Source organism: Gouania willdenowi, chromosome 21 (assembly GCF_900634775.1).
Source record: "Gouania willdenowi chromosome 21, fGouWil2.1, whole genome shotgun sequence".
Taxonomy (NCBI): domain Eukaryota; kingdom Metazoa; phylum Chordata; class Actinopteri; order Blenniiformes; family Gobiesocidae; genus Gouania; species Gouania willdenowi.
In genome coordinates, this window is record NC_041064.1 from 7,882,482 (window position 1) to 7,908,309 (window position 25,828).

The 25,828-nt window shown below is 37.3% G+C and overlaps 1 protein-coding gene across 6 annotated transcripts in view; it reads right to left on the reverse strand.

Moving 5' to 3' along the window:
- epha3 (eph receptor A3) overlaps window positions 1-25,828 on the reverse strand; it is a 134,122-nt gene that overhangs the window by 90,846 nt on the left and 17,448 nt on the right. For 4 of the 6 annotated variants that reach the window (XM_028435306.1, XM_028435305.1, XM_028435311.1 and 1 more), the window contains exons 3-4: window positions 24,473-24,484; window positions 23,150-23,810 (exon numbers count right to left, since the gene is read on the reverse strand). In XM_028435306.1, the coding sequence (XP_028291107.1) occupies window positions 23,150-23,810; window positions 24,473-24,484 (673 nt within the window). The remainder of the gene's footprint in view (window positions 1-23,149; window positions 23,811-24,472; window positions 24,485-25,828) is intronic. The other 2 variants (XM_028435308.1, XM_028435307.1) reach the window with 1 other exon arrangement.

Below are 25,828 nucleotides of genomic sequence, written 5' to 3' on the forward strand. Positions count from 1 at the left end.
AGACACGTCACAAAATGTTTGCAAGACCAGATTACATACAAACTAAGTGGGATAGACGCGGTAAGAGGCAAATTCTTCTCCTGTTGGGTGGTGTGGTCGGATCCGCGCGACAAGAGCGTTGGCCGCGACATTGCGCGCTCCCAATTTTCCGTGACATTCATTATTCGCCTGAGTTGAAAATAATAAACTCCAACAAACGTTTCGTGTGACGCGCAGGTGCGAAAGCCAATCAGAGTTGTTGACAATGACGTCAGGTCGTCAACACGGACAGCGGCCTTTTCAGGTTGGCGGCGCCAATGGGGAAAACGTTTTTCTATCCTGCGGAAGCTTCTCGCGCAGAGCACGTGTCACAAAAATGTGTCCCGCGTCCGGTGTGAACGCAGCATTACATTTCCGCTTGTCTGCATTAAACTACAAGTATGTTATGTTTTTTTTACCAGCACTTACTGATGTAAGCTAAGCTATATAGCCTGTGCTACTAGCTCTCAAAGCAAGGCACTCACTTAGGATTTAGAACCCTTTAAACTACCAAACTGAGCAATTAATAAACTATTTAATAAGTTTATGAATGAGCATCTTCTCTGTTTTTTTTTTTACTTTTTCCATTCACCAATGGGTGCTTAAAGCGTAAAATGTCGCCTACACCGCTTCCTTCGTAAACTCTAAACACAACCTGTCAACGCAGCTGCGTTTTGTTACTTTTCTCACCTGGATTCACTCTAGTTTACAACTGTTCATCTGAAAACTGAACCCAGTAATAAGGTAAAATCAAAATTCTGGGAATTTTATTTTGAATGTTTTTCTTGTGCTAACAGGCTAACTTCAGCTAATACTCTATGCTAAATTCCTAGTGTGCTACTTTTTCTGCTGATAATGAAACGACGTGCACATTAGCCTCCCTTCCTCTAATGCTCTTTTTTTCTTCACTCTCTCTCCCTCTCACTTCAATTCCTTGCCACAGTGGTGAGAAGAACACACGTGTCAGTCAGTGCGACATTAGCATGGTAAATACATGCAGATGGCTGCCACTGCTGGTAACCTTTCAGGAGCCATTTACATGTAAATCGATGGATTAATTGGCTAAAGCTCATTAGAGTCAGGCTCTCATCAATACCCTACACCTCAATTACCCGACTCTGAGCTGTCATCTCTAGCCCAGCCACACGGACATTACTCAGATACATACAAAAAGGAGATAAAGCGTCTTTAACAATCTTCAAAGAACTTTTTTGTGAGTCAAATGAGTTTCCATTGTGTCGTTTGGTTTGAAGATATTTTTTAGACTCGGGAATATGTCCTCTTTTCACATCTTGTCCTGACTGTCCTAGGATATTTTACAAATTAATCAAATTAAACACCATAACTCCGCTAACATTTGCTCTATCTGAGAAATTCCACTAGTTTCTGAAAGCTAAGGAGTTTATCTTTACGGAAAATATAATGTAATCTCATTACGGCAATTTTACTCAAATGTTACAAAATCATTAAAGGGGGCGCTTTGTTTTGACGAAATCGTCACACACGAGGAAAAAAGAAAGAGGAGCAATGTCTAAGATTTCAAATTTTTTCTTTAACTCTTTGTTTTAATTATATTTTTTTCTTCTAAACCTTATGAACAATAACAACTAATTGAATTATTATATTGTATTTTGCCATTATAAAGTACATTCAAGAAATCGTTGAGTACTTTGAGTACAACGAGGTCAGCCCAAGTGTCCTCTTTTTTGGAAATCAAAATATGGTCACCCTAGGCTATGTGCATCCACAGCAGTCAGCTAAACACATGGCGAACAAACAGGTAGAAGTTATTGCAGGAGCTCTTGCATTAATCAGTGCCAGTTCTCCAACGTAACTGAAGTCTTTGCACTTTTGGCATCTCCTGCAGGTGGGGAAATGGAACTCCTAATAGCAGAAGACTAGTCAGGCGGAAGGAATGGAAAAATTGGTCGATTGTATCGCCGAGCATGGGCTGAGCTGCCTTCACCTTGACAAATGTCTGGTGCCATCCACTTGAACAGACAGAAGTGCCGGGAAATTAATGGGTACAGGTGGGATATCTGTGGATGATGAGTGCAGTAATCTTGTTGGACACTGTGGTCGAACCATTTGCTCTGCTCATCTTCCCGCTGCGACATGCGTCCCATGCATATTGGGTGTGCCTGTGTGTATAATTTGTAGGGAAAGGTCAGCGCTCATCGCTACAGTATCCCCTCAACCTTTAAAGGTTGGATTCCCTGTCCTGGAAAGTGGCACTCAAGCTTATACAAATGAAGAGGTTGAGACAATGAGAGGTTTCACACGGAATTGTCGTAGCGGAAAGTAGCAATAAACTGTTTTTGTATTGCTATTACTTGTTTCCAAGATAGCTACAAATTAGTTTTTCAACTGAAAACAAGGTACAGCAAACCAAAGAAGGTGAGGGGAGATACTCTACACCAGAAAACTATTTTTTTAAATAATGCAATGTTATTATAGCCCTAAGACTGTTTATAATCAGTGAAAATGCCAAAAAAATTTCAGGTAGAAACATGACAATTACAAAATAATAGATTCACTTTTTGTGCGTGCCACCACGACTTCCACATTATTTTGTGCTGCAGACACGACATTCAAACTCAAACAGTGTTTTGATAGGAAGTTATTTAAGGTGATGACTACCATTAAAATGCATCACTTTGCAAGACACACCAGGAAATGCCACATATCGTGATGCGTGGCATGAACAAAAAACATGTCACTCTGCACGTAAACAATATCATGCCCTGCAGCATGTCAAAAATGTGAAAATATTATTGCCACGCACGAAAAAGTCAATTTAAAGTCAAGTTTGTCTCATTGTCACAAACGCATACTCAACATGAACACTAAACCTTCATCAAGCACTAAATATTCTCTTTGCCAGATATTGGCAGTTATCTGGATCAATGATCCTGATGAAGATACCATTATTATTCACACTTTAAAGAGATATAAAGAAATGTATATTACCATTAATAACAATACAGTAGGTCGAAATGTATGGACACCCCTATTTGTTTGAAAAATGGTGATGAAATGCACAATCCGGAATCTGATCCGGATAAAACTTGATTCGGTAATGGGTAAAACCAACCCAACATACCTCAAATTTCATAAAGATCAGTCAATTATGAACAGATGTGATTTTTTTTTTTCATTTTCATCAATAACCAGAGATGTAGATTATTTTATTTTATTTTTAAACTGATCTAGGATCAGTACATTGATCTGGATCCCGTCAGAATTTTAATGGAATCTTCCATGGCGTGTGGTTGTTTTTTGGTTTAAATTTCATCATGATCCATTGAGTAAATTTGACATAATCCTGTTAACAGTCCAACAATAATACCTTGTCTGCAGATGTAATTATTGAGTTGAGGCTTTTTTTTTGTGTAGCCTTTGTTTATTTTTCAGTTTGTCACTTCCTCCCCATAGTTTTATGACATGCCAGTTTGGTAAATTGGTGAGTCTAGGATGGCCATAGGGTTTATGTATAGTTGTCCGTCTCTCTGCCTGTTGGCCTTGAAATGTGCTTGCGTTGGCTGATGCTCCAACATTCTGTAATTTGGGAAAAAAAACATTCCTAAAAGATGGATGACAGGTTGCATTTAGTTTTGCCTGTGCTTGTTTCTAAAGCTCTGCATTTAATCTGTATATCCTGGGATTGAGCTAAAGGCTTGACAACTAATAGTGAAAGGACTTCTTGGTACAATACACAAAGCTGCCGACACACTGACAGTAGTGTTTTGTTTACATGCTGGAAATTTTGAGGCAGGAGATAAGAAAAATAGTCCATTCAGGCTCAACAACCCTTATCTAGATTGCTTGACAATGTCAATAGAAAACATAAAGGCATGCAGAGAGATAGGAGAGGACACAATGTGTGCTTTTAAGGCCACCACTGTATTCTGGCATTGCTGACTCCACGCTTGGCTGCACTGGAAATGCTCCGTTGTGTTTGGCATTCTGAGTGGAGGAATCGCTAAAGGCCTGATCACTGAGGCCTGACTGTCTTTAATCAGCACTCACAAACTGACACACACTCATATGCATACACACAACTGTGGTGAAAGACAGATTTGTGCCTCACAGGAGCAAGTATACCAATGCATCAGTGTGCAGAAACCTAAGGGCAGGGACTTCCATTTGACACCATTTCTCAGCTAACCACCAAGGATGGAGGGAAAATGTCAACACTCAGTCTGTAGCGAGTGGACGTGAATAGCTACAGGAGGTAATAAAGTAGTGCCGAGACCTTTTACTTCAGATAAACTGTTGAAGTAGCAAGAACTAAGGATGCACAAAAGCCTCAGCCTATGAATCATTTCAGAGAGGAAAGGACACTCTGAAACAAGGAAGACTTCCTCCCAGCATTTGCTTTGAACAATATTTCCAAGCTCCCTTTAGAATAAGTGTGTTATAATAATAATAATAATAATAATAATAATAATAATAATAATACATTTTATTTAAAAGTGTTTTTTGAGACACTCAAAGACACTTTACAGCATAAAAACAACAAGAGCATTGATAGAATCAAATATGACATAGAGAAGATAAATGAGTATGTGGGTGGTTTAAACGTTAAAAGCTGAGTGAAACAGGTGAGTTTCCTTTGTAATTAAGAAAGTAGATAACATTACTAACTCACGTAGGCCCCAAAAAGTTGTTTCAGTCTCAGTATCACCTGAACTGGCTCAGAATTTGGTTGATTTAAAAGTGGAGCTTTTCATATGTACACTACAAAGTACTTTCCAGGTTATTCCAGGCAAAAACATCATGTCCTGAAAACGTCATATTTACTATCCATCACAAAGCTTAATTTCTTAAAACTTGGTAAAGAATAAGGCAGAAATTACGCTGTCATTAGGTATCGTTCGCTAAATTATGACACCATTGGAGCTATGTTGGCATTTTCTGGGTTGGGTGGAGGGATCTAGTAGGTTTAAGGTTAGGTTTAGGGCAACAAACAACACTTAATGGCAGTTTTCATGACACCTTATTCACGCTAATGACAGGTGTCATGTCATAATAATGACAGCGTAATGTCAGCCTTCATGCATAAAACTTTGTGTTACCAAGAATTCTGATTTCATAGCGTTTAGCCATGTTTGAGATATTTCAACATGCTGCCACTGAACTCGGAGATCAGAATTTTCAGTTGGAAATTCTGAGTTCTGAGTTGCCAGGAACGCAATATTATGAGTTTCTCAGCTCGCTTTTTGATTGGTTACATTCCGTTCAATGTCACAAATCACGGGGTCATGAGTCGGAAGTTGGCTTTCCTCAAAAACTTGAAAAGTTCTGATTCACTCTTGACACACCTCAGATCACAAGATAATCTTATCTGGTAACCTTATAAGACATTAGAAATCTAGCATTTGCGGTTCGTGGATGGGAAGGGAGAAAATCAAGACAAAAAAAGCCTAATTATCTTTAGGTGTGTATCCCGCTTTACATTCTTTGGCGGTTTTGCTGAGGCACACCTGAATCTTAAGAAGTCATCAAGCATCTTTGTAGAAATCCTGATAACGCGGCAATCTCTGCAATCAGGTACGTTAGGAAAATGACAGATATTCATTAAAAAAGCCCCTCATTTGGAATACTGATTACTTATTCTCCTCCATAAATAAAGTTGATACTTCAGTGACTGCCACTGCTTCGTAGCAATGCATCACATCATCATTTAGCATCAGACCGAAATGCCAACACACGTGCTGAATACATCAAAGATCTCCAAACTCTGAGAAAGCAGCTGTGTGATGTTTGTAGTGGGAATTCTTTGACATGTTTGTGCAGAAGCTCTCAGGTAACCCCTTTATTAACCATAACCGTCTTCACATTAACAGCCTTTAACTGCAAGAACTGTCTCACGGCCTCCTAAAGTGTAAAAGGAGGCCCTCCACTGATTGTCACAAACACTTTAGATTCTAATGACACCGAATCAATCAGGGGAAAAAAAAGTTGTTTCTGCCATTGTCGTCGCAGAGGTCTGATTGATGCTTGAAGACAGACATTTGTTTGGCGACGCTTGTGTTTGTCAGAGTGAAATGACACTGAGAGGTCTCTCTTCAATGAACACATCTCAGCTGTACAAACGATGATACATCTGACAGTGTGTGCAGAGATAACTGAGACACTTGTCAGCCGCAGTCCCCTGGATGTGTCTGAGGTTACAGCTGAGGGTGCCAACACACTTTCAGCACCAAGGACAGCTGGCATCTTAAAGGAATATAACGAAAGCTTGACTTTCATGTTCTCTTAACGTATTGATGTGTTCCCCCTCCGAGGCGGTAAGTAGGATAGTTCCTCTAATACAGGGGTGTGAAACTCATTTTAGTTCAGGGGACAAATACGAACCACTTTGATCTCAAGTGGGCCAAGGACTATAGGCGGGAAAACAAGAGATTTCCACAATAAAATTAATTTAATAAAAATGTATTCAAAAAATCTTACTTGATAAAATTAATGAAAAATCAATCTCCCATGCTGGACAGGTTATACTTCTTTTTTTTTCCTTGTTTTGCACCTTCTACTGCTTCTGTCATGGCTGTTTTTGTTGTTTGTAATTTTTTTTTAATCTGACTCTGAGACATGAACAAGAATTCCATTCTACCTGTTCTTTTTAACTTGTACATATGGCAATAAATTATTCTATTCAATAATATGCCCTACTTTGCACTTCCGACTTTAAATTATAAATATGTAAGGTGCTGACAATATCCAAACATTAAGTGACAGAAATCAGTCCCTGCAGGATTTTCACCTAAATTTACTTGGTTTTGTGATGATTTTTTATTTATTTTGGGGAAATCTTGTGGAATCATTTGAGTTAAATTGCAGGATTTGGAAGAAACTGAGAGTTTTTTTTCAACAATTTGCTTTTTAAAATGACTGCAATTATTGTAAAGTTTCATTGAATGTGTGTATTTGGCGGGACTGTGATATCTACAACAAAATTAGTTAGTAATTAGTAATTTACACTTTGATTCTTGATGTTTACTTTCTCCTGCAGGCCGAATAGGATGACCAATCTGAAAATTAATACAAGAAGAAAATAAAATAAAGTTGTTTTTGTGGTCGTTTTGTATATTTTGTTGTTGTTTTATGTTTTTTTGTTGTTATTTTTGTTATCTTATGTGTTTTGGGAGTTAATTTGTCCATTTCTGTTGTGATTTGTGTTTTTTGGAGTAATTTTATGTATTTTTTTGTGGTTTTGTATATTTTTGTCATTCTGTGTATTTTTGTTGTCATTTTGTATGCTTTTCCATCATTTTGTGTATTTTTGAAGTTTTCTATACTTTTTCAGTTATTTTCCAATATTTTTTTGGTCGTCCTCTGAGTTTAATGCATAAATATTGGGAATTTTTCATTTTGTGCATATGCTTTTGGGGCCACACTAGGGCTGCATTTGGCCCTGGGTCAGCAGTTGCCCATGTCTGCCCTATAGGGCCGGAATTGACCCCCAGGCCCTGAGTTTGACACATGTGCTCTAATACATCATAAATAAACTCAACTTCTCTGAATAGTAGCATTTTCTGTAATGTGTTTAAGTAAATACTGTGATGGCAAAGAGGGGAGGGGCTCCAACAGGAAGAGTTTGGACTAACTGAGAAAGGAGCCAATGGTTGTTAAAACAAGCCAAAAATTCAAGCAAATTATCATGTGAACATGTGACTAAAAAACATGCACAAAACAGCCGCTGGGCCATAATGACGCTGCATTATTAATTGGAACCAGTTTTATTCTAAGAGTCGTTAAATACATTCAAAGCAAATGCTCGCAGCTGAAAGTAAGGATAATAAAACTGCATTTAACAAAAATAAATATCCCAGAGAAAGATGAGAAAATTGTGCAGCTGTAGGCAAGCACGAAGGAAATAAAGTCAAAGTTCCAGTTCTCTGCAGAACATCTGAAAATATTCTTTTAAATATCAAATTTCATTTGATTCTAGAGGAATGAACCACAGTGAAAGAAAAGCCAACGTGGTTGTGACCTTTTTAGATGCCACTAATGCTAAACTCATGTGTTTGTCCTCAAAGTTAGAGGAAATCTGTTTTGTCTTGTTTTTTTTTTTTCATTTTAACAGCAACAACAGAGTAGACGTTGCATTAGCAGCTGCTTTGTCACCAATCATGAAAGAGCCGAGCTCTGCCGAAGGGTTTCCAGCATGGGGTCTGGATCCCAGTGACAGCCGCGCTTCCTTTCATCTCCCACCATCTCTCTCTCTTTCTGTAGCTCACCCTGTCTCATCGCTTATAAGTGATGGAGTGACTTCCTCACCCTCTTGCCCCGTTTCCTCCCACATGGCATAACATGTGTATCCAAACATTGAGCGTGTTTGTCAGACACTACATTTCCTTCCGCGCTCATCTCTTAGTCCTCGATGCACGTGTGTGTTCCCCTGCAGTAAATTGTAAGTCATACTTCGTCTATGATAGGCCACACCCATTGACCGTAGGTGTGAAAACATGCAAGAGCCACACCTAAACAAGAGAACTGAACCGAGAGCCAAATATCCTCTTTGTCAGATATCTGCAGTTATCTGGATCAGTGATCCTGGTCATAGTACAATGACCTTTGAAGACATCTCGTACTCTATTACTAAGGATACAGTAAGTCCAAATGTATAGGGTGCCCCATTTGGAAAAAAAAAAAATGCGATGAGATTGAAGAACCAATCTGTCATGACTGAGTCAAATTTCATAAAGATCTGGGTCATTTCATGGAGTTTCAACAGATTTTAAGGACATTAAATTATTACCAGTTGTTTCTTAATAATTCATTTGGAACACTGTAAACTTTTAGTATTATTAGATGAATACTTTTTAAGATATGGACAATTTAGTGAGGGGTTTAGTGTGGAATTTCCTTATTTTTCTTCCATTTTCAGCTTCCAATATCTCAGGAATTGCACCACATAGGAAACTGAAATGTGGTACACTAATACAGCTTCACTTACTCTCTCAGAATATACAAAAGAATCTGATATATATCCTATCTGGTGGACATGCTAACCTCTCAAAATTGAGAATAAGTTTTTCAGGGTTTTGGGGCTCACCAAGCGCGGATATAGAAAATCCTTTAAATGAGGCCATTGCTTGCCTCTGTGTCTTATAATCATTTATATAATCACAAGTCAGGAACAACAACTCCTGCAACCAAATTTATATATGCAATTCAACTTTTAACATGCATAACAGAATAAAAGAGTGGAACAACTGTGATCCAAGGCAGTGATTTTAACCAAGCTAATTAGAGAGTTTAAACTTTGAAAAAACCAAAATATAAAGCTAAACAATCCACACGTGTATGAAAGGTTAATATAAGCTGGTTGGGGCTGATTAGGTTTAGTTACTTTGAAAAGACAGAGTAAAGAGCTTTGGAATGCAGCATTCCGATGAGTATGCACCACATGTAATTGTTCACAAATGCGTGTGTGCGTGTGTATTTAGGTATACTTGTTTCAAGTAGAATTCCAGGGCCTGTGGTTACCAGTGGCTTTGAAGTCCCTGAGAGCAGCAGGGCCCTGGGGTGACAGGCTTACCGCCACCTCCCAACTGCTTTGGAAGGCTCATAAAGAGAAAAGTAAACAGGCAATAACACTGAGAATGAGCAAATGAACAAACCTTTCCTGCACCCTGGGCTACAGTCTTTTCCTGGCTCTTTTTGCAGAGAAAAACACGCGCACACACGCAAACGCACACACTACATTTGAGCATGGAAACAAAATGGTTTCAGATATTATTTGTTTGGACGACGATTATGAATAATACATTACCGAAACTATTTTTTAATCTGTCGGGTGGAAAATCTAAATAAGTGACTCATTTTTGACTATGAAACTTGCTCCCATCAGTCATGCAAAAGTGATAGAATTATGCTTGGATAAATTTAACTTTATAACAATCCTATAAACTTATGGGGTGCCAATTGTAAAGTTGCACATTCTAAAATAAACACTAAACAGCAACTTTTTTCAACATTTAGTAACAAACCACATTTTTAAAAATGCGTGTTGATTTTTTATTTTATTTTTTTTTGGTACTTTTGACCAGATTTAAAGCAATATTTGTGAAATCTAAAGGTTATATATTAAATCTAAATCATAAATATTAAATCTAAAAGTTAAATCTAAATGTTAAATTTAAATCTTAACATTGAAATCTAAATGTTAAACCTAAATTTTAAATCTAAATGTTAAATCTAAATATTAAATCTAAGTGTCACAGGTGAAACTAACCATGCTTAAAAACATGCTGATTTTTTATTGTTACTTTTGAACAGATTTAAAGCAATATTTGTGAAATCTAAAGGTTAAATAATAAATCCAAATGTTAAATCTAAATCTAAATGTTAAATCTGAATCTAAATGTTAAATATCAAATCAAAATCGAAATGTTAAATCTAAATGCTAAATGTAAATCGTAATATCTAAATGTTAAATCTAAGTGTCATGGGTGAAACTAACCACGCTTAAAGAACGTGTGTTGATTATTTATTTATTTTTTTTATTGTTACATTTGACCAGATTTACAGCAATATCTGTGAAATTTATTTTCTCATAAAAATACAATGTCAATGTATATACTACATTTTAGGATGGCAATGAAATGGTTTTAGATATCATTTGTTTGGATGACAATTATGAGTAATACTTTACCAAAACTATTTTATTTAAAATCTGACAGGTGTGGAAAATCAAAATAATTTCACTCTTTTTGACCAGGAAACTTGCCTCCATCAGTCATGCAATGGAATGTTAGCATTATGATTGGAGAGCTCTTTTATTAGTGTACTCTGTCCAACCCTTGTCGTTTTTCTTCCACTTACGCCACTATTTTTCAGCTCCAAAGAGGCTAAATGCCAGGTGCACATGTAGCCAAAAGGGTCGGGGCAGCAGAACAAGCCTCCAACACTAAACCAAACTGACAGGAGAGGTGGAGACTGATGCAACTGAACACCAGTGTAAGGACATAGTTGCAAACTGCGTAACACGTACTGCAGCCAATCAAACAAATACACACACATGCACACACACACATTGGACACCCGAGTGACTGTGTCAAAGGAGGTTGGAAATACAGTATGTAAAGTATGAGTGATCGCCATTCTCAGCCATGAAGGTCAGACCTAGTTCCCAGTTGTTCAACACTGTCCTAAAGAGCATTTCTTCTTTTGTTGAGCTTCATTTACTAACTTTAACGTTAAAACAATCCTACAAACTTATGGGCCACCGATGGTAAATAAACAGCAACTTTTTGCAAAATTTACCAACAAACCACGTTTTTAAAAAAACCTGAGATGCTTTTTTTTTTCTTTCTTGTAACTTTTGACCAGATTTAAGCAAATATTGGTGAAACGTGATATTTGTTTTCTTAAAAAAATGTACCTAAATGTTAAATATTAAATCTAAATATTAGATATAAATCTAAATGTTAAATATTAAATATAAATGCTAAACATAAATGTTACATTTAAATCTAACATTGAATCTAAATGTTAAATCTAAATGTCAAATGTAAATCTTAAATGTTGAATCTAAATGTTGAAAATAAATATTTAGCTAATATGCAAAAACACCGGAAGTACCAATCATTAACGTGAATGAGCAATATTTATGTTTAACATTTAGATTTAAATGTAATATTTAGATTTGGAATTGACATTGGCATGTTTATGAGAAAAGTAAATACATTTTGCAAATATTGCTGTAAATCTGGTCAAAAGTAACATAAAAACTCACATAGGTTTTTTAAGCATGGTTTTTTTGCTAAATGTTGCAAAAAGTTGCTCTTTATTTTAGCATGTGCAACTTTACAATCGACACCCCATATACAGTACACTAACTAATTGGACAATACCAGGATGTGACCACTGAGGTGCAAACCATCCCTTTCTAAGTTGCATTTCTCAGGTTTAATGGAGAAAAACTTGTCTTCTATTGTAACATCAATCATTTTAACACTGGTTTTTAACTGGGGCAGTGAAACATTGTGAGGGCCTATCCCAGTAAGGCTAATGGAAACTCTGAGTTCACTGCAACAAATTCAGCCAATTTCCTTAACAAGGGTGTCAAACTCATTTTAGTTCAGGGGCCAAATATGGAGCAGTTTGAGAAAACAAGTAATTTCAACATTATTGTGCCATAGTTTGCACTTCTACGTATACATAAAAAACAAAATATGGGAGAAACCGACAATATCCAACCAATAAGTGATAAGGAAGGATCTTTACTTTAAATTTCCTCCATTTTGTGACCAATTTCTATGTAATCAAGGGAAATGTTATGTCATAACTTGAGGAAAATTGAGGTATTGTGTAACAGTTGAACATTAACAATAACTGCAATCATACAATATAAGTATTGGGAAAACTGTGAGCCCCTGCAAATATTGTTGAGTTTCATTTACACAATGATTCATGTTTTCTCTGTCATTTTTACTTTCTCCTGTGGGCTGAATTGGATGCTCCGAAGGGCCGGATTTGGCCCCCGGGCCGTGAGTTTGACAAATTGGGAATAATGATTGAAAAGTCAATAAAGAACCATGGGAAAAAACCCTTGAGGATAATCATAGTGTCACACTTTCAACACAATAAAGTAAATAACATTGTCAAAACATTTATGTGCACATTGGGACAACAAGTTCATTTCAGTAGCATCACTCTAATTCCATCTATCCCTGCAAATACACTAAATGTAGCCATTTAATATGTGGAGGTCATCACATAGTAGTGACCAAACATTTCTCAATCTAAAGTTAACATGGTATACCAACGGGGGTAAAGTTAAGTTGCATTAAAGGATTTCCTATCACTAGGGGCCAGGGAGACTTCAAAACAAACTCCATAAAACATCGCTCAAAAACAGCAACACTGGCATCCCACTGGATTACTTCAACTCCCCCAAAAGGGGAATCTAAATCTAATATTTCCTGACATTTTGTTCTGGTTACTGTACTTTGGAAAAACAGTACAGAAATAGAATATCGGCCGTAGCAGACGGTGATTTAGCACTTTGCATGTACGGTATAATAGGAAAAGGCAGAGCTCAAAACAGTGAATTAAATTTCAGTCAGTGTTCCTTTGGCAGAGTTTTTGTAGGTAATGTGCACACGCAATGTAAGCAGAGACTCTGCTGAAGAGCCAGGAATTTCTATGTATGGAAATTTACTGTTAGTTGCTCTCAAATTTCTTGGTTTTAATACAATATCAATAAAGCATCAGTGTTTTGTACGTAACATAATAATACGAGTCAAATGCTAACACTTTTAATAGCCGTACCCATGTATCACCCTGTTTTAGAATGTCTGCTGTCGCTATGGAAACGGAAGTCGCCTGCTAGTTATAATGGTCACCACTTAAACCAGAACACTGAAAACCTAGCAAAAACACCCATAGCTACCAAGCAGCTAATGCTAGCAGCTTTATCAACATCCCAAACAACAGGAAGACAGAAGCTCAGTTGGAAAGGATTAAATTTGTTCATTTTTGACATGATCTGAACTTTATCTATCAGTAAATGGTGGCGATGACTCCATTATTATTATTTAATGAGAAGAAGTAAAGAATATTTGTCTGCTTGGATAAGATACAGTAGCTAATTCTGACGATGGAAAAAATACAGTACCATTATTCTGTAGAAACAATATTTTAAAGCATAACTTCACTCTATTATTATTATTATTATTATTATTATTATTATTATTATTATTGTTGTTTTTGTTCCAAAACTCTTTCTTTGACACATTTTTGCAACTCTTTTAACCCAGATTTTAACATTTGACACAGTATTTACATGCATTAAACCAGTGATTCTCAACTGGTGGGTCGGGACCCAGATGTGGGATGCGGACCTGTACTTGGTGGGTCACAGACAGCTGGTCAAAAATAAATAAGTACTTAATGTCTCCCATGTTGAAACTTTTCTTTTGACAGGCATGCTGTGAAATGCATGTTGCACAGGAAAATAAATAGATTTATGCTTTCAGAAAGAAGACACATGTGTTTTCAACAGACATTTTTAAAAAAACTACATTTGATTGGTTGAATTCTAAAAAAAAAATGTGGGTCGCGATTTAATCACGGTGGCGAAATGTGGGTCCCAGGGTGACACCAGTTGAGAACCCCTGCATTAAACAACAAGAAAAAAAACAACAGGATCAAGGATAAATATATATAAATAAACTACTTGCTCTGTGGTCTTTCAAAACCAGGTGCGATATAAAGCAAACGTGTAATAACGCGGCATAATTTAACATATAGCGGATGTTGCACAGTATTGCTTTCGTTCTCATAGTGGGGATGGAAGTAACACATGGGTAATACAGTATTATTATTTTTTTTTTTTTTAATCAAATATTATATATTTTTAAGGTGGAAAAAAAGCACAAAACATTTTTTTTATTTTTTCATTTAAACTCAATTGCTTCAAATGTTTAAAAAGTAATAATAATATAAAAACACGGATTGTTTTTTTTTTTATTGTTTTGTTTGTTTATTAATGTCTTTTTATTACTATTTTAAAATCCATCTTAACAGGAAATTATTTTCAGCGTTTTTAACATTTCATGAAATATGCAGCTGCAAATTAAAAATATATATATATATTATTCTGTTCTTAATGTATTGCAATGTTTTTATTGTAAAGCAGTGTCCTTGGGTGGCCTGAAAGGCGCTTTTAAATACAATGAATTATTAGCAGAGGGCAGTCACTCATCATGACTATGATAACGGGGTTTCAAACTTCAGGATGTGTTACAATTACAAGCCTCCATCATCTGTCAAATTATAATTGTGTGTTTATTTCGAACGGACAAATAAAAAATGGATGAAAACAAACAAATCTCCACAGAAATCTCGATTAAAATAAAAAAATAAAAAGGCAATTTCAACTAATATGACAACATGAAGCAATAAACACAATCTTTTAATAAAAAAGTTTACTACTCGGATGCTCACAGAAAGCAAAAACCTTATTCCGGTGTCACGTTCTGAGTTTACCTCGCACTGAGATCAATTATGAGCATGCGCACAACCGGAAAATAGATTTGCACTGTGAGTTTTGCTACTTCCGTTGTGCTGAGATTAAAAATTCAATTGCAAAGCTAATGTTGTTTGACGAGTGCTGAATGACTCCTTTTCTTTGGGAAAAACAGGAATAAGAATAGTTTACTCTAAAGCTGCTGCGTTCACTCATGAACATAAACCACCAGTGAAAAAAGCCGGTGTGATTAGCGACGAATGCTATCCTAGCTCAGTGCTACAGAGAGAACTTTCACCTGCTACTACCACCTGCTCGCTGATTCTCCTCCACGCCTAATCCTTCCTAGTCAGGTCCCGGTTATAAAGGCCGTGTCATACAGCTCTAGGTGGTCACACACAGCTTCTACTCCATGGTTGAATGGGTGAACAGACCAGTGTTCGTGTTGACGGCCTGACGTCATCATCAACAAAGGCTCTGATTGGCTTTCGTCATGAGAAACGATCGCAGGAGTTCAATAATTTCAACTCTTGCAAATGTGCGGATATGCGTAAAATCGGGAGCGCGCTCGCACGGCCGACGCACTTGAAGTGCGGATCGGACCGCACCGCCGCACAGGAAAGATTTCGCATCTGGGACACATCTATCCATTAACGTTCTATGTAATCTGGACGTACGGACATTTCGTGACGCATCCGGTGTGAACGCAGCATTAAACATGATTATAATAAACATTGCAATAAATAACCGTTAACCTGATGTAACTTTACAATAATAAGCTGTTGTATTCATATAAATGGGATCATGAGAGTCTAATTTTTTTTGTCATTGGTCAATTTTTTATCGATGGTCGACTGATGTGATGTTTTAAAATCAGTACAACAATCTCTGTGCATGGCTAATCCAGCACGGGTACATCTCAGTACGTAGCAGTCACGTAGTGAGAGTGTAAGAGAATCTCAGTACGGAGGTAAACTCAGACCGTGACACCGGATGTAACTTTGCGAGATGATTTTCTCCGGATCGTGGAGTGTGTTGACGTCATTTGAGACGTAAACGTTGAGCTGTAAATAGCCGTGTTACTTTTGTACCACATTACTTTCATACTGGCCACAATTGGGGGAAAAGAATTGATCACAAACAAATAACACAGCTACTTCTAAAATATTCAAAATGCATGGTCGTCGCCCACATAACTGCAGCTTTTCTCATGGCATGCCATCCACACCAAGCCAGACAGAAGTCATGTGGGCTTTTGGAGGCGCCACTGAAAAAACATGGTCGTTCCTTACAAACATCTCTGGTAGCTCACACACACACACACACACATACACACACACACACACACACACCAGGATAATGACAGTCTAATACTAAAGTGAACTCCATTAAAATCCTTGAACACACTTTGGAGTCTGTCTAAACAAAGACAACTGTTCTCAAACTCCCTAACAGGCTTAAACACACTCTCACACACACACACACACACACACACTCACACGCACACACTTCGCATTGCAGATGGGAAACATGGAAAAAGCTGCATCACGCTGCTTAAAGGGGAAAAAGGCAAAGCGTAGAATATTCAGCAAAGGCGTTAAATCACTTCTGACTCACAGTTTTTGACAGAAAAGGTCAACAGTATTTAAATATATTCCTCAGTGCCTTAAAAAAGCCCCTTAAATGTGATAACAAAGAGTGCACAGATGTAACAATTTGATCCTAATGATTATAAAGCATTTGTTTATTGCAGTATGCAGCTCTCTGAGATTAATGAGTCAGCAGTTTTCAAACCAAATGCTGGTAAATTAATCTTTTTGAGTTTTTTGGGGTTTTTTTTTTTTTACATTAAAGGTGTGCATTCATAAAGGCGATATTAAGGGAATTCAAGTACTCATGTTACTGTACTGGAGTTGCTTTCATGAGTACTTTCTAAATCAGTATTTTTAGCTGTACTTGTTTTAAAAGAAGTAAATAAATGTATCATATTTCTACACCCAACTGTTACTGAGCAAATAATTATTGTTTTTTGTTTTATTACAAAAAATAAAAACAAGAATAATAATAAAAAGAAATGACCAGCCAACAATGAAGTGCATCACTTTATAGCCGACCAATCAGATTAAACGTATAACAGCATTTAAAGGTTAGAGCTTGATAATTAGTTTTTTTTTTTATTTATTTTGAATTTAATTCATTGGTGTTTTATTTCTAATTTTTTTAAATGCAAACCTTTCATTTTATACAGATGCCTTTGTGGAAAATAAATTCAGTTCCATTTGTGCAAGATTTTGTCTCTTCCTCTTTAAGTTTATACATGAGATTTATTACCAAAAATAAATATGGGTGGTGAAAGTAACTACTCGTAACTTTTACTTTTAGTACTATTTAATTGAGCTACGTTTTACTTGTACTTGAGTATTTTATGTATAACTTACTTTTACTTGTACTGGAGTACAATTCCAATCAAGTAATAGTACTTCTACTTGAGCAGGATATATTAGTGCTCTTTACCCCTCTGTTTATTTCTATCAGAGAAAAAAGCTAAATGAATATAGGAGAACAAAGGGGCAGAAGTGGGCGTTATACGGACACATGGTGGACCCCCTGTGCCCCGTCGTACCACCCTCCTCTCACTTCCTGCCTCTTCTGTGAATTGTGTGAATGTTTGGATGTATTTGACAATCTCTTATTAGTTTCAGAGTGGCCTAATGGACTCTAATAAGGTCTTATGTTACCCTGGAGTGGGACAGCTGCACCAACAGGCCCCCTTAAACCCCCTCGTGCAGCCGTCGGCGGGCCCCATCCTGCAGCTCGCTCACCAGGCTCAGTGTTAACAGACGGATGACCGAATGGGGCTCGGGGTCCCCCACACAGACAGATAGCGGAAAAGAAAAGATGAAAACATATTTACAGTACCAGCAAAAAAAAAAAACATAGATGGATGGACACAGATGTGAAGGAAAGAGCTGGAGTTTTTACTCGTCACAGCCTAGGTTTCATTCATATACAGCAAATCTATAGATAATGGATGAATGGATGTTACTGTACATGAAATAATTCAATGCAATCATAAATACACAAAGGTGCAAAGAGTACTGATATATCCTATATTCAATTCAAAATAAACATTCTCAGGCTCTAATTATAGCTAAATCTGCTGTTTTGGCGCTGTGCATTACGTTTAATCTGATTGGTCGGTTATGATGTGATGCATTTGATGAATTGGTCAAATTACTGATTTAGAAAGTACCCATAAAAGCAACTCAATTACAGTAATGTGTAGGAGTGTGACAATATCTCGATACATCAATATATCGTGACATTTTTTTGCACGATCGATTATCAATATGCTCGCGCTAATCGAGTTAAATAAAAAAAAAAAATATATATATATATATATATATTTTTTTTTTTTTGGATTTAAGATTTATTTTATTAATTTCAAAACCTCTTCTGCTTCAGAAATTTTGTCACTGTTGAAGGAACCAATATATTGTTTACTGGAATATTGCACTATAATGGTATCACTGGTGAGAGAGCCTATTTATTGTTTACACAAAGCACTATTGGAGATACTTATTCGTTAACATTGGTATGTTGACAATGTTGCACTAAAATAGTGTCACTGTTCATAGGACACTTTTTCAATTTAAAATTGTATTTTTTCACAGAATTTTTTTTTTCTTGTTATGTCATAGATTATCGTAAATTGATTACTGACCAATATATTGATAATTGCATTATTGTCATATAGTGAGATAATCGTTATCGTGAGCTTTGTATCTCGTATCGTATCAGGTACCCAGAGGTTCCCACCCCTAGTAATGTGAGTACTTATAACAAAGATGAAACAAATTATTTAAATCGAGATATTATTTAAATGTAGTTTTCCTTGAAAATCTGCATCATCTTCATTATCTCCCTTAAATTTGCCATTGTGATTATTATTCACAAGGTTGCTGTTGTTTTCCTGCTTCACAAAAGTTTCCCCCTCGCATCTGGAGTGAAGGACATGCTCATCGGGAGTCCACAGCCCTCCCCCCCCCAAAAAAAAAGGAGCTTCCTCTGGCCCCGACAGCAGGAGCATGACCTGGACGACTGGCTTTGATCTTTAATTAGTGCTGTACACGCCCTCAGAGAGCAAAGAGACCATGATGAACACGGGAACGTTTGGGATGAGCTACGCTAACACAGAGTGATAAAGTTTGACTTTACCTCGTCCCTAAAAGCCCTTAAACGTTATCCAAACACTAAAATGACAACACGAGTGCAGCGCTGTGAAAAATGGCACAGCAGATTATGGTCCATATAGCATAGCTTATGCTAGCATTGCACAAAGGCACGAGAACGGGGTTGCTAAACATCCTGAAAAAAGTTGTCTGAATAAATAACACCTTAACATATTTTTTTTTTTAAAAAAAAGAGAAAATGAATTTGCTGGAATTATTTTCCAGAAGTCATGGACAAAAATCAAAGCGATCAGCAGCCTCTGAAGAAGACTGCCAGTTGACAGTCAAAACGTGTCAGGAGATCAAAGTAAACTACCTGAATAATATAAACCTTAACATATTATTAGAAAAGAAGACAAAATGAACTTACTGGAATTATGGTGTTGCTAAACATTTTTGCTTGTTTTTCCTTTGCACTCAAATAACTTTTATTATTACTTTTATATAATATATCATTGCATATTTTATGTTATTTTTAGTTTTTTTAAAAAGAAAATAGTCACAATTTTAAACTTTTTTATTGAAGGTTACATTTATCTATTTTTTTAGTTAGTTGCAATGAAGGGGGAGCTGAAAAATATTCATCCTTAATAGCGGGACACAACAGAAAAGGTTTGACAACCACTGAAGTACTACATTTTTGGATCGTAGAAGATTAAAGGAAAAACATAAGTAAACTAAATGTGCTCATGTATTCTCTTACAATGAACATTTAATTTGCAAAAGCAGGTAAATTTGAATGGAAAGGACATTTTTTCCCCCCATAATTCAGTTCAGGTCATAGGCCTCAAATCAAAGTCGAGTAGCTTTTAAGGGCTTTACTTGATCAAAGCCACTCAATTTGGATTTGTTTGTAAAACCTGAACTAAACCTGAACATTTATAAAAACAGAGATATCTGCTTTTGAAAAAGCAAAAACAAAACAAAAACTGTTCATATATACTTAAGATTAACATGCAAAGTTTCTTCGAATTGTGTTGCACCTTTGTTTGTACATAACACACATCATAACTAGACGATAATAGAGAACTACAAGCTTTTTCTGAGTGGATGGTAACATGAGGTCAGCAGACAAAGGCCAATTCTCCCTGCTTTAATATTTAATGATGAAAAAAAATGTATTAAACATACCAAAGGTGTGCTTTCCTATTCCGTTAACGAACATGAAGGTTAATTGTAATGCAAAAGAGGCTTTATTCCCTGAAATAAACATAAGCAGGCACTCGCTTGGAGAGTAAACACAACAAAAAGTCCAAGGTTTCATTCTTTTAAGATTAAAAACGAGCAAGAATAAGAAGGAGTGAACCCTGTGACCCTGTACAGGATAAAGCTAGTGAGATTTTTTTATTTATTGAATCTTAAACAGCATTTTAACCCTCCCATTATCTTTGCTGTCAAATTGACCCCGTTCATTAACATTAAAAAAAAATAATAGTTGACATTTTTTTTCTTTATATTTCATGACTTTTCCTAGTTTGATGGGTACAATTAATTATACATAAAAGTATCATGATATTTTTTCATTGTGCTGAACACACATTGCACACATTGGTGTTCCTCTGGGGTCAATTTGACCCCAAGCAATTTTAGCTGCGTAAAAAGGTCATATCATCATCCCAACCAATAGGGTTCATACGCTTGTGTTCATTAATGTTGACAGTATATTTGAGAAGATTTGGATGAAAACTATTCAAGATAAATTAATTGTCATTTGGCCTGATGATGGCGCTAGAGAACAGGTCAATGTTTCATTATCAAGGGTTTATTTATGTGTTCAACAAATAAACAAAGTGCCTGACACAAAAACTTGGACAACAACTTTCTGAAAATCATTTTTTGGAGCCAAATATCCCAAGGGTCAGATTGATCCCAAAAGTAAAATGTGTAATATTTGAGGATAAAAACTTTCATATCAAACTTGTTCTTTTTTTAACCTATTATGATAATATTCCTTTGGTGAACGAGACATGAGTGGTGGAAAATATGGTTAGAGAATGGAGACAAATGATTGAAGTTCTTAGTGACTTGTAGAAAACAAGCCCTCAGGAATGGGATGTTCCCCAAAGCAGTGTGTCAGTCCATTGATGTAGCACAGTTCTCCCGCACCGGCAGCCAAAAAATCCTTCACTGCCTGCAATCATTTTGACATTTTTATTCTTTCCAATAACCGACGGGCAACAATAAAAACCAGCCCCTTCAAAACATGTGATGACATTGTAGCAGACGTTGAAAAAAAACGAGTCATCAAGGTCAGAAAACGAAAGTAGAAAGTCAGAGAGGCAGATTCTGACACTCTCCGACTTTTATGAACCACCCAAAGTGACTACTCACTCATGTCTTCAACAACACCCACAGCCACCGCCACAACTATTCCATTATTCACCATTCACTCCAGCCCACTCGATTCTTCTGCGTTATCATCCCCATCCCTGGGAGTCTGCTTAGGATCTTCTCATAGCTAATGATGTGTCACAAAGAAGATTACTATTGAACAAACTATATATTGCACCCTGTAGCTCAAAGGTCTGGATAACACATCACAGACTTGTGGGGGGGAAAGACACATGTGCGACTTCTGAGCACTCAAAAACACCCTGGAACTGTTTGAAGACCTTGTATACAGAATGCATATGTACAATCATACACATATGTATGCACGCAGAGGCTCTACAACATGAGTTTTCACATCAAAAATCACTCTGACCTGACCTGAGGTACTGCACTCAGTTATATTTGTGTATATATGCCAAAATGTTTTTTTTTTTTGTTTTTTTTTCTTTCCAGTTTAAATCTTTAAAGACAGATTAAAACTGTCTTTAACATTTACACTATCTTGTAAACAGTGCAGCGGATTTCTTTGCAAAGTACCTCCAGTAAAGGAGATTTTAAATTATGTTGGTCCCTGCTCAATGAAACTCTATCCATTAAGAGTTTCAAAAACAGTAAAGCTTCTAACTTCATTTTTTATTAGATAAAAAATGTGTATGACTCATAGATCAATGAATCAAACATCATCCATCCATCAATTTTCTGACCCGCTAGCTCCTTTTTTCAGCGTCAAGGCAGTCTGCTGGTGCCTATCTCCAGCTCTCAATGGGCGTTAGCTGGAGGTCACACCCTGGACAGGGCGCCAGTCCATCACAGTGCAACACACAGACGACCACTCACGCTCCCATACACTCCTACGGGCAATTTAGAGAGTCCAGTCAACCTAACAATCATGTTCTTGGATTGTGAGAAGAAGTACCCGGAGAAAACATGCACAAGCACAGGGAGAGCATGCAAACTCCACACAGAAAGCACCCAAGTGTCCACCCCAGGGCTTGAACCAAGAACCTTCTTGCTGTGAGGCGGACATGCTAACTCCGCCTGTATCGGGCGCCCAAATCGAGCATCATTTACTTCAAAAATAAAGAAAAAAGGTCGAAAGTTGGGTTTCAACTCCAGCGTTAACACAGTTTGTTGATATTTTTGTGCATTTGCATTGTGAGATGTGGAGTCGCTGAGATGGATGTACTGTATAGAAGTGTTTTTACTACATTCCCATAAACCTGGGAATACCGGGAACAAACTAGGACAACACATCCCAACTACACAATGTGTGGAAATATCAATAAATGGACTGTTTACAAGGGAGATGAAAACAAAAACCAATTTTGACCTTTAGCCTTAATTGTTGGACTAAATGATGTTTGATTCATTGCTCTATTAGTCATACACTATGGGTTATCCAATTAAAGAAATTATCGAGGGTAGCAGCTTTAAACAAAAACATGTAATTATTTTGAAAATGAAATGCTCAGCTTTATGAAGATGTGAACTTTTGGTACAATCATGAAAAGCACTGCAAGCAAAGTAAATGGCAATTGGTTTTCAATGACAATTAAAACAAAAGTAAGAAAACTTGAAGTCTTACTTTGGCAGGTGTTGCTCCGCTCCTCGTATCCCGGGTTACACAAACATTTTCCGATAGGTACAAGCCACTCCCCCTCTGTGCTGCAGTACATTCGTGGTGGCTCCTCCTCTTTGGAGTGATTGACACAGGAGCCTTTGACCTCCACCAGCGACTGCGAGTCCATCGGCACCGTATCAGGGAAGGAGGCCAGGTTCCTCACGGTGTTCGGACACTTTTTAAAGTACACCCTCACTGAAACTAAAGCAACGCAGGCCCCCACGTCCTGGAAGGCCAGGTAGAAGCCCTTCTTGGTCAATGGACCAACCTCGCGCACCTCAGTATTGAGCTTAAGGATGCGATCTCCGAGGTCCGTTTGGGTGAAGCTTTCATCGGCAGCGATCGTATCGATCTTAGAAAACAGGTGCTCTCGAAAATGGCCGCCCTGGTTTTCGTCAGTCTCTTGGTAGAGGAGGTTGAAGGTCTCCTTGCATGTGCCCAGCACCAAAGGGATGGAGTTACAGTCCCTCAGGGTGAACTTAAGCTCCACATAAACTTTCTGAGCGGACTGGCGAGCAATCCAGTTGGTGCGAAGCCAGTTGTTCTGGCTGTACTCCATCACATTGCAAACCTGGAACGTCCTGATGGGAGTGTAGTGCTCATCCACACCGCTGATCTCCTCCCACTGAAAAAGATGGAGAGAAGGAAAAGTCGAAAGGAGAAACAAAGAAGGGAAAGATACAGGTGACGTAGACGGATAACGGAAAACGGGCAATAGAGCAAAAGAGGGGAAAAGCAAAAGTTTTTGGGAGGGGACGGGGAGTCAGGCCAAAACAAGAACAAGGTAGAGGAAAGTAGGGGAAGATAGAGAAAAATAAAGTTATCTCCACCCTGCAAGCATTTTGAAATTAATCATTTACATCAAGAGTCACTGTTTCTGATACTAAGCATCTAATAAACAAAGAAGGGAGGAAAAAAAATCACATAAGCAAATTTGCTGTAGACTACCTAAATTATTCAAAGCAAATTTGCTGCTGTGGCAATATTTTCAGGTTTTAATCTTATTCAAATTACTTTTTTCTTTCAAATCAAGCATGATTTACTATCTCAATCTTTTGTTCATTAATATTACTGCGATTCTTATCGTGATTTTTTTCCCCCACCTTTCCACTAACACATTTTTTTTCTCTAAAAGTGAAACTTTTAAGCTGCATTCTTGGTTATTTGCATCACAGAACTACAGCTACTGAAGGAAAAAACGTGCTGAATTATCTATGGAACATAAAAAGAAGCTACGACGTAGAGACAGATGTGAGTGTATACCAGGGACGTTCGTGTCTATCTTACATTTTCCCTCCACTGGGAGAAAGCAAAGAGAGGAGAGGAGAAAAAAAGAAAACGGGTCATTGCTTTTGAATTCAACACAGTGAGGATCATTGATCATTGATCATGTGCTTCAGATTTGCAGTCCTGGCAAAAAAAAATCGACAATGAATCAGAGCGGCGATGAATAGACAATCGGCTGAGAGAACGTTTCCTGGTAGCTAGAGTCATAGGCGTTAAAATGAATGGGTTTGAATGCAAAAATGAATCCCTTTGTGTGTTTTTTCCCTCCGATGTCACAATAGGAGTTAACTTCTTTCTTCGTAAGGACACATCAGGAGAGTTTCTCAATTAACTCAGCACAAATTGCCTTTCTTCATAGCTTCGGTTGCACATAAAAGGAACCCCTCCAACCCACACCCCCCCCCCACCCCCATCCCGCTTCTGTATTCGTTTGCATCAGGTTCATGTGAAGTGTTTAAAGTTTCAAAGCAGGGAAGCACAGGAGGTTACTTTAGCTGGAGCGCAGAGTTAATGACGAGCTAGGAAACCTTAGGGCTCTGTTACACGCGTGTGTGTGTGTGTGGTATCTGTGAGTGGTGTTCAAGAAGCTCTTTTGCTGTAAGATGGCCACTCGCTTTTCACCTCACAGAAAAGTTAATGAAACACCCGAGACAGAGGGAAAAAAAGAGAGACTAGATGAAAAAAACAGAGCGAAAGAAAATCGAAATAGGGAATCATAAAATCAAAGAAAATCCGAGGGTGAGAGATTCCGTTGGTGTTTAGTCTCCCATGTCTGTTTCTCGGTGTCACCTCATTTATCAACGTGTATTCCGAGCTCTCTATTGGTCTTACAATAACAGGGGAATGTTTTAGGAATTGACTGGGGCTAGGTTAACTCAGCTAATGCAGATTCACTCACGAATGTAAGAGCTTGACTCAAAATAAAAGTGTGAAAAGGATGTGATGACATGCAACAAGGTGTGCTGACAGACTGCGATAGAACAAAGAGCTCAGAGAAGATGAGAACCCACGTCATGATTAGTGATACTGTCGACAGTATGTTTGATAAGACAATGTACTTACTTGAGCATAACAAGACAAATGACTCCAACTAAACTCGAGCAGAATACATATTACCTCTGTCTGAGGAGATGTTTAAATGCAAAGCACAAGCATCAGGTTTAACCTCATTCGTTCCTGCATAGTATCATTACATTGTGGCAAATAACATCAACGCTGAACTACTGTACATCGTTGTTTTTGTTCTTTATCTCAAGATAATAATAGTTTGCATTCACCATGTCTGGATGCCAAATACACATTTGGTGCAACTTGTCTTTGTTAAAGGTTTCAACCTTTAAGATACACATGCATTTT